Source organism: Chrysochloris asiatica, unplaced genomic scaffold (genome assembly GCF_000296735.1).
Source record: "Chrysochloris asiatica unplaced genomic scaffold, ChrAsi1.0 scaffold00013, whole genome shotgun sequence".
NCBI classification, from domain to species: Eukaryota; Metazoa; Chordata; class Mammalia; order Afrosoricida; family Chrysochloridae; genus Chrysochloris; species Chrysochloris asiatica.
The window spans coordinates 25,388,040-25,401,914 of NW_006408531.1; the positions used below are offsets into that span (position 1 = coordinate 25,388,040).

At 37.1% G+C, this 13,875-nt stretch overlaps 1 protein-coding gene across 1 annotated transcript in view; it reads right to left on the reverse strand.

Annotated features, from left to right (window-relative positions):
- LAMA2 (laminin, alpha 2) overlaps nucleotides 1-13,875 on the reverse strand; it is a 747,229-nt gene that overhangs the window by 724,767 nt on the left and 8,587 nt on the right. Inside the window, exon 3 of the mRNA XM_006834727.1 lies at nucleotides 6,720-6,832. Within this exon, the coding sequence (XP_006834790.1) occupies nucleotides 6,720-6,832 (113 nt within the window). The remainder of the gene's footprint in view (nucleotides 1-6,719; nucleotides 6,833-13,875) is intronic.

Genomic DNA, 13,875 nt, shown 5'->3' on the forward strand with positions numbered 1-13,875 from the left:
GTGGCAGCGGTAGTGAGGTTGGCCCAGGATCGGACATTGTTTCGTTCTTCTGTGCATCGGGTCGCTATGAGTCGGTTCTGACTCAATGGCACCTGACAACAACAACATTACTGTCTTCTTTTGTTCTTAAATACCATGGAGTTGGTTCCACTCATAGCGACCCTGCACAGGGTTCCCAAGGCTGCAAATCTTTACAGGAGCAGAAAGCCTCATCTTTCTCCCCTGAAACAGCTGATAATTTCGAACTGCAGACCTTGAGGTTATCAGCCCGATTCGTAACCACTACACTACCAGAGCTCCTTAGTTCCCAAATGAATTTAGAGATCATTTGAAGAACAGATTTGATACATTAAACACTAAAAACCGAAAACCAGAAGAGTTGTGGGATGACATCAAGAACATCATACATGAAGAAAGCAAAACATCATTAAGAAGACAAGAAAGAAGGAAAAAGTAAAAAAAGATGTCAGAAGAAACACTGAAACTTGCTCTCCAGCATAGAGATACTAACGCATATGGAAGAAATGAGGAGGTACAAGAACTAAACAGAAAATTTCAAAGATCAGCTAGAGAAGATAAAAGCAAGCATTACAACAAAATGTGCAAAGATCTGGAATCAGAAACCCTAAAAGGAAGAACACACTAAGCATTTCTGAAGCTGGGGAACTAAAGAAAAACTTCAAGCCTCAACTTTCATTAGTGAAAGATTCTCTGGGAATATTATTGAATGATGCAGAAAGCATTAGCGTAAGATGGGAGGAATACACAGAGTCACTGTACCAAAAGGAAATGGTTGATGTTCAAACATTTCAACACGTAGCATATGATCTAGAGCCAATGATACTAAAGGAAGAAATCCAAGGTACATTGAAGGAATTGGCAAAGAAAAAGGCACCAGGAATTGATGGAATAAAAATTGAAATCTTTCAAGAAAGTGAGGCGACACAGGAGGCACTCACTCATCTTTGCCAAGAAATTTGGAAGACAGCTATCTGGCCAACTGTTTGGAAGAGATCCATATGTGTGCCCATTCCAAAGAGAGGTGACCCAATGGAATGTGGAAATCATCAGACAATCTCTTTGATATCCCATGCAAGTAAAATTTTACTAATGGTAATACAGAAACGGCTGCAAGCATACATTGACAGAGAACTTCCAGAGGTTCAAGCCAGATTCATAAGAGACCATGGAACGAGGGATATCATTGCTGATGCCTGATGGATCTTGGCTGAAAGCAGAGAATATCAGAAAGATGTTTACCTGTGCTTTATTGACTATGCAAAGGCTTTCAACTGTGTCGATCATGACAAGCTATGGACAGCATTGCAAAGTATGAGTATTCCAGAACACTTAAATTATGCTCATGAGGGATTTGTACATGGACCAAGAGGCAGTTGTTCAAACAGAACATGGGAACACTGAATGGTTTAAAATTTTAAAAAGTGTGCAACAAGGTTGTATTATTTTACCATACTTATTCAACCTGTATGCTGAGCAAATAATCTGAGAAGCTGGGTTATGAGAAGAAAAACATTGCATCAGGATTGGAGGAAGACTCATTAACAACTTGCGATATGCAGATGACACAACCTTGCTTGCTGAAAGTGAAGAGGACTTAAAACACTTACTGATGAAGATCAAAGAGCACAGCCTTTGGTATGGATTACATCTCAATGTCAAGAAAACAAAAATCCTAACCACTGCACCAATAACAACATTGTAATCAAGGGAGAAAAGATTGAAGTTGTCAAGGACTTCATTCTCCTTGGATCAACTAGCAACACTCATGGAAGCAGCAGTCAAGAAATGAAACAACATATTGCATTAGGCAAATCTGCTGCACAAGACCTAATTAAAGTGTTGAAAAGCAAAGATATCAGTTTGAGGACTAAGGTGCGCCTGACCCAAGCCACGGTATTTTCAATAACCTCATATGCGTGTGAAAGTTGGGCAGTGAATAATAAACACCATGGAAGAATTGATGCTTTTGACTTATGGTGTTGGAGGAGAATATTGAAAGTGCCATGGGATGCCCATAGAACCACAGACCTGTGTTGGAAGAAGTACAACCAGAGTGCTCCTTGGAGGCCAGGATGGCCAAGCTTCGTCTCTTATACTTCGGACATATTGTCCGGAGGGACCAGTCACTGGAGAAAGATATCATGTTTGGTAAGGTGGAGGGTCAGAGAAAAAGAGGAAGACCCCCAGCAAGATAGATTGGCCAATTGGCAGCATCAATGGACTGAAGCATGGCAACAAAAGTGAGGTTGGCCAGCATTGGGCAGTGTTTTGTTTTGCTGTACATAAGATTGCTATGAGTCGGCACCTAACAACAACAACAAATTACTATCTTCTAAATAATATTTTTCTTTGCTCTTTTACTAGGCTTTTGCATAAACATTACTGGAAAAGTTAAGATTCTTTTCAAGTTTATTCTGATATAAGATCTTATATTTACGATAATTACCAGATGGTGTTTAGCTGTTATATTGCTATTATCATTATTTCAATTTTTTGTCATGCTATTATATTATTTATTTTGCTAATCTACAAAATGAGGCACAGCACAATTAAATCATATTCCAAATATAATGCCAGTTTATAGCCAAGTAGGGAAAATTAATAATCCCTTAGCAATAAAAGACCAAAAGCAATCAACTTATAAAATAAGCAGATACTTCTTAAAAATAAATTGTTATATTTTCTAGTGCTTATCTTGAACATTGAATTATAAAAGATATATCCAAGAATAATCTGTAATGATATAATAATGGAAAGTAAATCACTACTTAGATGGGTAATTTATTATAAGTGTTTCTAAGAAAAGTCAAACTACTGACACTGTTGAAATTCATATATCACAAAATGAAAAGAACTCATAAATTAACAAACTTCTGTTCAATCAATGATAAACATTTAGTGATATTCACCTATTTATTACAATTACTGCTCTTAACTCCTACTTGAGTAATGATACATATTGTACTGAATAGACTGTTAATCCTTCATATTATAACTTGGAAAAAAAATCCAGCTCTTATGTCATTTTAGAGGCTTAATAGAGTACACTAGAATATGAGAAAGTTAGCACATGTTTTATGATGAAACAGTATTCTCCTACAGAAACCATAGGACATAGTATGATGTTTCTCAAACCCAAATAATGCATAGATGTTTGAAAATACATACAAATATTCCTCATGCACTATGGAGTCCTTATGTGGATCTGAAGCTCTTTCCCCAAAATTCCTTAAGGAATTCAATCACACAACTTTACTACAAAACCTATTTAAATTTTTACATCATGAAACTCATTGCTGTTGGTGCTGATGTGTGCCTTCTAGTCAATTTCAACTGGTGTGGCACTGTAGGATGAGCATTGGACTCCTAACAGCAAGGCTGATGGTTGAAACCTACCGGTCACTCTTCATAAACCCTATCCAGGGTCTCTATGAGTTGGATCTGACTCCATGGCTCCATGGCGCTAACAACAACAAACAGAAGAACAGCTGCATGAGGTTTCTAAGGTTAGAAATCTTAACAGAAGCAGAATACCACATCTGTCTCCTGCAAAGCAGCTTGTAGGTTTGAACCAAAGACCTTTTCATTAGCATCCAAGCACTTTTACTGTTGTACCAGGGCTACTGAATTAAAGCTTAAATTCCAAGTGGGTGAATAGAAAAATTCACATTGAAGAAATTACTTCTCAGAATACAGGGAAACAGGGACAATTCTTAGAATCTTGAAAGTTTCAAGATTAATATCTAAATTTATCTCCAATAGGGCCTATGAGTTAGACTATACATATATGTATATTACAGAATTAATCTCCAGTCTCAAAAGGTATTTGTATTAAATATAGAATTATAGGTTTCCAGTTATTTTCTTTTAGTACATTTTATTGTCTTCCAGATTTTCGTGGTTATGTAGAGAAAATAGGTGTCTGTTGTCATTTGAAGTACCTTTTCTGGGATTTATTTAAAGATTTTATCTTTGTCTTTATTTTTCACGAGTTTTACTTCAGATCTTCAGATCTACACTGTAGGAATAGATGTGTGGGGATGCAAAGGAAGCTTAGAAGAATATAAATAGTTTCACCGACAAATGGGCTTTCAAGTGAACCCTTTGACCTCATGAATTAATGATGATAAATAAATTTCATAGAAATGATTTAGCAAAACCTTGTGATTGCACCATCCAGTCATAAATTAGAAGGAAAAAATAACTTGATAACAAGATAAATTTGTGCTTAGGCTCTAAGAGTAGTACAAATGATTTGTGTAAATTGTATTAGTAATTGACTTTCTTGCTCCAGGTGTGATCTAAAAGAGTCAGTAGAGAGTAAACAAGAGCAATCAGACATCATTATTTATTGGTTCCCTATTCCATGGAGTCTTGATATGGTGCTGTATGATAAGCACTGTACTGCAAGTTGGTTTGAACCTCAAAGTCGGTGGCTCAAACTCACCAGCCACTCCACAGAAATCCTATATAGCGTTGCTATGAATTGGAACTGACTTGATAGCACTTAACAACAATAAAAAATTCCTGGAAACTGTACCAGACATTAAGTAGTAGATTCATTTATGATGAGGAAGGCTTTCTTGCTGTGATTTCCTAGAAGGGGTAGAAGGCTGTGACCCATAAAGGACTAGTTATAACTGTCTTCATAGTTATAACTATCTTCATACAAAGTTCCTTTTAAGTTTAGGATCCCCAGAGTATTTATGACTTACAATGTGACTTATAAGTAGCTTGCCTTGCTAATTCCAGAAAAAAACACTGAGCCGTCCTAGGAAATGCCATAAAATCAGTTGCTGTATAACAAAAAGAAATACTTGTCAAGAAATACTTCGCTGTACCACAGCTGTTCAGGTCCTAATTAGTTCCAGATGGGTGACAGTAGCGTCTACCCTGAGACTCATTCATCTGCTGGCCTGAATGTGTGTGTCCCTGCCCAACGTGGGCCCAAACCTTGGAAAATGAGACGGTACTCTTGATGGCACTCTTTAAAGTGTTGAAGAGCAAAGATGTCAGCTTGAGGACTAACCTGTGCACCTGACCCAAGCCATGGTATTTTCAATAACCTCATATGCATGTGAAAGCTGGACAGTGAAAAAGGAAGACCATAGAAGAATTGATTCGAGTTTTGGTGTTGGAAGAGAATATTGAAAGTACCATGAGCTGTCAAAAGAACCAACAGATCTGTGTTGGAAGAAGTGCAGCCAGAATGTTCCTTGGAGGCCAAGATGGCCAAACTTCATCTCTCATACTTTGGACACATTGTCAGGAGGGACCAGTTACTGGAGAGGGATATCATGTTTGGTAAAGTGGAAGGTCAGAGACAAAGAGGAAGACCTCCAGTGAGATGGATTGTCAAAGTGGCAGCATCAATGGACTCAAACGCGGTAACAATTGTGAGGCTAGCCCAAGACCAGGCAGTGTTTCATTCTGTTATGCATAGGGTTGCTATGATTTGGTACCAACTCAATGGCACCTAACAACAACAACTCCTGATGGGCAGAGTCCTGGTGTGGCACTGCAGGTAAGCACTGGACCATAAGGTCAGTGGTTCAAACCCACCAGCTGCTCCATGGAAACCCTGTGCAGGGTCACTATGAGTTGGAACCAACCCATGGCAGTTCACAACAGCACCACTCCTGATGGGAGCAGTGTAACCATCAAGGAAATCCATGTGCCCATGTGGACCCATGAGAATGGGGTGAACACCCCACTGGCTGGTGCTTCCTTACAAAATGACCACCTGTGGAAACCACAATCTTGATAATGTATAATATCAGTTGTTAAGTATCATTACCATTCCCCATGTATAATCCCAAACTCTTTTTCTGTTCTATCGCCACACTGGGCTGGGGAAGAGTGGCTGAGGGTCTACCCTCCCCTGGTTTCAGAGAATGAGAAAGAGACAGACAGAGTGAAAGAGAACATCTAAGTCCAACGACTCTAGTCCCAGCCTTCAGTCAATTAAATAAGTGTCTATATTTGGAATAAGAGGAAAATAAAGGAAATTTTTCCAGATTTCTTTTTATGTGCAAGCTTAAATAATTTTGGGTGCTGGTAATTCTTGGTTACTAACTTCAGCCTGACTTGAATATTTTTAACTGAAAGAAGAAATAAATTAAATGTAGGCAGCATCCAGGCCTGTACGACACAACCTCAAACAACATCTAACTTCAATTTTATGCAACTACAAAGTCTGTTACCTCATTTAGTAAATCAAGTTTAATATAAGAATCACCTGTCACAGCTTGCTCTACTCTCAGTAATGAGAGACAATTTACTCAAGAGACTTGTTACCCAAAACCCTGTAAGTATACGTATCATCCACAGAGAGGGAGCATTACATTCCTTTAAAAGTTAAAAGTAGCACTATTACATTTTCTTTAAGCTAAATTGTGTTGATTCATATTTTCCTCATTAACTCCAATTAATCAAAACAAAGTTGGATTCTAATTCAGTCCCAAACCCTTCATGTGTATTTATTTTATTTGTGCTTTATAATTGAATATCAAATATCTTATTTTTAAAATATGACAAAATACTAAATCAATAGGCCCTTGTGTTAGTTGCATCAAGAAAATAATGGAGGATGACAAAGTAGAAAGAATATCCTTTCACTCAAGAAATACTAGTTAAATAAATAGTAAATCCAAGATGTAGTTTCAAAAGCAGAAAATGATAAGTAAGCAGCATCATACCTGCTGTAAATCCAGGGTAATTGTCACATAATGGTATTCAATTCCATTCTTAATACTGGGACTCTGCCACCAAGTGTTCTTCCCATCAATGGCATTTGTAATTGGGTGTCTCTCTATGGAGTCAACAGCAGCATGTGAAATGAGGAGAAAAGATCATATTAATAAATTGTATAGCTGTTCCTCTAAAAATAAAAAAAATAGGCTAAATGATCATCATGTGCCTATCAAAAATTGAAAAGAATATAAAAGACAGCAATTCTTGTCTTCAACAGAATCTACAGAATGATGACTTTTTTATGGCACTGTGCAAGGATGAATGAAATGGTTAAATGCTTAGGTTATAAGAGAAGAGAATCATAGCATTGTGGGCTACCAACTAAAATTGGCAACTTTGAAGATAACTGCAGAAATTAAGAGTGAAAAAATAATACTGAAATCTAATTGATATGTCAATCATTCAAAGAGGCAAAACCTTTACTATTTGAGGCAGCTTTACAATGCCATCAACTTTGTTAATGGAAACATTAAAACCTTGAATTGGGGTGCAAGGCACTTGAAAAAGATTTGCCCTTCTGACACATTCAATATTCCTGAGACCTGGGCAATCCAATACATATCTGGTTTAAATATAAGATGCTGTCAAGTCTATTCTAGGAGTCCTTTTGCAACCACTCCTCCTGAACCTGCCACCACTGTACCACCATTCAAAAATGTAATGAAAGACACCCCAACCTTTCCATCCAGTATATTCCTATCGCTGACTCAGTGCAGGAGGCTTGACACTAATGACAAGCAAGGAGAACATGGCACATAAAATGGTCAATCAAGCATTGTTGTTGTTAGATGCCATTGAGTCGATGCCAACTCATAGCAACCTTATGCACAGCAGAATGAAACACTGCCAGATCCTGAGCTAACCTCACTATTGCCATGCTTGAGCCCATTGATGCTGCCACTTGGCCAATCAATCTCGCTGGGGGTCTTCCTCTTTTTCTGTGACCTTCCCTTATCTTACTACAAATGGATAAGAGTGGGGCTTAATTTAGTGAGAACTGAAAGGCAGAAGGGGTAAAGCAAAATAGGAGGTGTGGACAATCAATGTTACCCCACAGTCCTCTCTCTTCTGGCTCCATTCTTTCTTCACACAGTCCTAATACCCCACAGATTCCTCATCCCCTCATGACCAGCTTCATGTGCCTCATGGTAGTCAGTAGCCCTGTGCTACCAAAGCCCTCCTTCCATTCTGGTTTTCAGTTATTGGTTCTTGTCTGAAATCTTTGCTTGTAGATTGTCTTGCTCCTCCTCTAAAAAGACTCAGCTCATGAGTGGGTAAGGGTGGTAGAGGTAAGGAAGTTGTTGGTGTTGTCATCTCTATTCCTAGGACCACAGTAAGGTGAGCTAGGTTCCTAACTTTCAACTTGGAAGTCAGCATGTTTATCTATATTGTTGCTGTTAGGTGCCATCGAGTTGGTACCAACTCCTAACGACCTTATGCACAACAGAACAAAACACTGCTGGGTCCTGGGCCAATCTCACAATCATTGCTATGTCTGAGTCCATCGATTCCACCACTGTGTCATTCCACGTCATTGGGAGTCTTCCTGTTTTTCTCCAACCCTCCACTTTATCAAACATGACATCCTTCTCCAGTAGGGACATGGTCCCTACTGACAACATGTCCACAGTATATTTGTCTATAAAAACGTTAAGAAAAAAAAGAAAGAGATAGATTCCTAGTACTCTTCTGGTACATTTTAGATTAAATATACTTTGAGGTGTCAGTCTTGAAAAATATTCACAACACTTATTTTGAATAGCTATGAATAAACACTTAGAATACAAACACAACCCTTTTGTAAATTGAAGAAATAACTCAGTTAATGAACAGATTATGTGAGTATGAGGAACCATAGGCTCTTAATTTGCTTATGTTGTTGTTAAGTGCTGTCGAGTTGGTTCCGACCCATAGCGACCCTCTAGAGGGTTTCCAAGGAGCAACTGGTGAACTTGAACCACCAACCTTGCAGTGCAAACTGACTGTGCAGTCTAGCACATTAACCCACAGCGCCACACCAGGACTCCATAGAATATGATATTCAAAGCATTTATTCTAGCTGTAATGTTGAAAGAAGAGCATAAAAGTTGGAACATGAACAGATGCAATGTGAAGATATATCGTTGCTATACCATTTAGCCCTTGACTTTCACATGTCACTTAAACTTTGTATTTGTTGTTGTTAGGTGCCATCGAGTAGGTACCGACTTGTAGCGACCATATGCACTGTATATCATCTTTGAAATAAGTATAGCAAATTTCACTCACAGTAGTAGTTTTCAGATATTTGAATAGAAGAAAAAGCTAAAATTAAAAAAGAGAGAGAGAGGCATACAAAAAGGAAAATTGGTATAGCTTTTTATTTTTCCAAATGAAAACATTCTAGTTGCAAAAATAGTATTAGGACTGCTGACTCACTAGGGCACCCTTTTTGTGGAAACGGGCAAGACAGCCTGACCAACTCTGGTTTACCCACACTCTGGTATACTGCTATGATCATTTAAGATACCATCCCCACTGTTGTATAAAATAGAAGACATTTAAAGTCCAATAGGAAATTAGTTTAAAAGTAATGAAAAAAATGAAGGCAATTACTATCCCAATAAAATGTATACAGTTAATTATAATAAAAATTTTGAAATGTTCTAATTTTCTCATTTTGCCATGTTGTTGTTGTTAAGTGCCATCAAGTTGGTTCTGACTCATAGTGACCCTTTATCAGATTTCCAAGGAGCAGTGGGTGGGTTTGAACTGCCGACCTTGTAGATTGCAGTCCAGTGCTGATCCTACAGAGCCACACTGGAAGTCCCAGTTTTCCATAGACCAGTAAAAACATGTTGATGGGAACTCTTCGCTCACAGGCTGAGAGGAACATTTTAACTTTCAGTTATTATGCATATACATAAACTAAATGGTACATTGTTCCAAAATATACACTGTTCTGAATCTTAAAGACAAAATTAGACTTGATTTAAAAAAAAAACTCGAAAAAACAATAAAAATAAGCAAAATTAAATCTCTGATAAAGTAGGAGACTGGTAGTAAAGTGAAATCATCTTATAAATAAACCTGGAATAAAAACTGAATTTTCATTATATATGCCATTCAAATATTGATTAAAATTTATAATTTTGAGCATTTTTATTACATATGAATTCAATTAAAGTGAGAGCCTGCTTTATTAAAAACATAACAGTTCATGTCTTTGGGTTACTTATGGTAAGAGGTTGTTGTTGTTAGTGCCGTCGAGTCAGTTCCGACCCATAGTGATCCTGTGTAGAGTTTCCAAGTAGCAGCTGGTGAGCTTGAACCATGGACCTTATGATTTAAACCGACTTTGCAGTCCAGCACTTTAACCCACAGTGCCACACCAGGACTCCGGCAAGAGTATAGGACAAGACAAAAATATTCCATACTTTGTGAATTACTTAACTAAACAACTGGCCCTGATTTTGTGCCAAATGTTATCATATTAGCAGTCCACTGAGATAATGCATTCTGTCTCATTAATGAAAAATAAAAATTGCTGGGTATATTTAATAATTAGCACTAGTCTGTTAAAGCTAGGGAAAGTGCCAGGTCCTTATAACAATAGAAAATGCCAGAAGCATGACCAAATATTAAATGAATACACTTGAGAATGTGAGGAGGTGCTAAAAGTATCACATTAGAACTGGTACCATTAATGAAATAGTGAAGAAAAACATCATAGCAAACATCCTCCTGAATCTTCCTAAGAAACCATATAACATGTAATAGAAAAACACATTCACAAAACTATAATTCCAAATCAAATTTCTGGCTCTTAGGCAATTGTGAGGGCAACTGTCTTAATTGGAGATTTTTTATATCTGCCACCTCAGGTCAAATTGATATGAGAATTAGTCACGAAAAAGAGGGCTGAGATATGAATAAACAATTAACCATAATCCCCATTATGAAAGGTTAATCATAATTAATTTGCAAAGTCTGATTAATTATTGGCATAGTTCCCTATTTAAAAGGAGTTAGACACTTATAACACCTCAACAGGGATAGTTATAAAAGCCAATTCAAGGACTAACCATCAGAAGATTGACAAGGGAATTGGTGATGAAGTAAACCTTTCAAACTGCTAATTTTTAATTGGGAAGCATAATCTATTAACATTCAGGAAGTTCAAGTTTAATTGTCTTTGTATGGTAATTAAATATAGACTTCCAGGTTTATCTAGACATTTTCTGAATTTGTGCAATTTTATTGTCTGGAGGTCTAACTTTCACTAAAATATATTCGTGTGGTTTATTAACAGATTTATTCTTTTCGGGCATTATTCTGTCTAAATTTCTAGTTGAAAATATTATTTTTATGATTTTAAAATACAGTGGCGATGGCTAACTAAAAAAGAAGCCACAATCACATGAAGAAAATCTCGGCTGCAATGAATTTTGAAAACAACACTATAAGTAAAATGAAACTGGGGGAATACAAAGCATTCCTCATATGCACATTGCTTTATTAAAACAATTTATTCACTTTTTAAACCAATGTAAAAATGTGGATGGGATGTCTAAATGTGGGTTCCTTTATATGGAATGCAAGATACCCTGAACTATGAAAAGGCTATGTAAACAAGTAGCTTTTTGGCTCTATTTAATAAATGCATCTCATCCAGTTTTTCCAACCAAGAGTCTCCCATTCCATTGTATTCCACTCTAATCTTTACATTTCCTTTTCTATTCTTTTTTGGTGACTTTGTACACCTGCTTTCTATATCTTCCCCTTTTGTCTTAGGAAACTCAGATTGTTAATGCCCAGCTAAGTTTAATCACCTTCTTGGAACTCTCTCATTACTTCCGTTCTTACTGATGTTGTTCTTCTTAGATATTCCATAGCATTTATATACCAAAATGATTAGTCCTTGAATTCATTGTTTTGAATGGATAAGATCTATTTCCCTGTTCATTTTATACAAGCAACAGCACATGAGATGCACAGTTTCACTCCCAAATCCTATGCCCATACTCTAAAAACCTACACTCAAGAACTTAATCCTTAAAAAAATAGGCAAAAAGGTTTCCAATAGTGGTCTTTTTGTGTCTCTTTTGGTTATTTTTAAACAACATATGATATCATATTTGGTAAGGTGGAGGGTCAGAGAAAAAGAGGAAGACCCCCAGTGAGATAGATTGACAAAATGTCAGTATCAATGGGCTCAAGTGTGGCAACAATTGTGAGGTTGGCCCAGGACCAGGCAGTGTTTCATTCTATTATGCATAGGGTCGCTATGAGTTGGTACTGACTTGATGCCACCTAACAACAACAACAACATGATGTATGGATTAATGTGTTGGACTGCAAGGTCGGTTTGAACTGCAAGATCAGCAGTTCAAGCTCACCAGCCACACCTTGGAAATCCTATACGGGTTTTCTATGAGTCGAACTAACTCGACAACACTTAACAGCAACAACAAATGATATACTATATAATAGAATGGGAAGCATGCACTTGTCCTTTTAACCAAAGTCCCAAAGAAAAATCCAAATGTCTTCCAACAGCTTTTTAGATAAGAAATGCAAATTGGAAGGGAACGCTTCCTTCATTTTACACATTTTACAACCTAACATAAAGAAAGAAAATCTGAGCAAATTTAAATATAATTTAATTATAAGGTTTTAACTCCATCATAAGTCACTTAAATTAGCACTAAGTATTAATTTCATTGATCTACTTAATATATATATTTGATGATTTCCCATCTCTAGCAGTATTTGATACCAGACTCCCTTGTCCTACAATTCTTTACCCTTTGAACCAGATGACATAATATTTTCTGACTATGATGCTGCTTAATACCTTCAAGGTTATGTTATGCTTTTCCTTTCATAATGTTTTTCTTCCTTTTAATTAGGTCAAAATCATGGGTCACTTTCTCCCAGGAATCTTTAGATGGCCTTTCTACATATATATTTAGTACTCAATTTACTTTTCATTTTCGATAGTTCCCTTTTTAGTTCTTTAAATCACAGAAAAAATATGACTTAACATATTCCAGAACAATGTATTGCTGCCAATAACCATTCAAATACTAGTTGAAAAACACACAAATGTGTTTTGAGATTTTAGTGTGGTTCATGGAGGCCAGCAAGAGCACTTTATATTAACACATTCCTCCTGTGGTATTTAAGAACCTCATTATCTGAGTCCAGTCTTTTGCCCTAGAATCATCTCTACCCTCTAAAAATTTTAGTTATATTGTTGTTGTTAAGTACCATCTTGTCATTTCAAACTCACAGTGACCCTGTATATGGTTTCTGAGAAGCAGCTGATGACTTTGAACCACAGACTTTACAGTTCAAACTGAGCTTTTGGTCCAATGTTTACCCTATGGTGCCACACCAGAACACTTTCAGTTACGGTGATTCCTAACTACATGTCATTCCCCAAGCAAGTAAGGTTTTAGGTTTCATCTTGATCTCTCTTGTGGGAATTCTTTCTTTTCTTCTCCTCCTCGTCTCTTTACCTAGCCAACTCCTACTTGTCTTTTGTTTCCCAACTTAGATGTCACTTTTTCTGAGAAGTTTTCACTGATTCCAGGATGGAATGTGTCATCTGCTCTATCCTTTAGACAACTACGGCCATTCCTTCCTCCATATATACAGTGTTGTTGTTCTTAGTTATCCTAGAGTCAATTCCAACTCACAGTGACCCCATGTGCCTACCATACTATATGGTAATATATATTTTGTGTGTGTTTTTCTCATTTCCTTCCTAGTCGAGAACAAGGACAGAAACTACACAAAATACTTGTCAGATGCATGTTACTTAGCACAGGTAAGTTTAATAGGTTCAAAATGTTTCCAGCTAGAGCATCCTCACCAAACATTGTACCTATGGCATCTAGCATAAAAATTTGCCATGATGTTTGCTAAAGTACCTATTGTTGTTAAATGCCATTGAGTCAGTTCTGACCCACAGTGACCCTATATAGGGTTTCTGAGGAGTGCCTGGTGATTGAAACACCGACCTTGCAGTTCAAATGGCTTTGCAGTCCAGTGCATTAACTCACAGCACCACACCAGGACTCCAAATTACCTACTGTTGTTGTTGTTAAGTGCCGT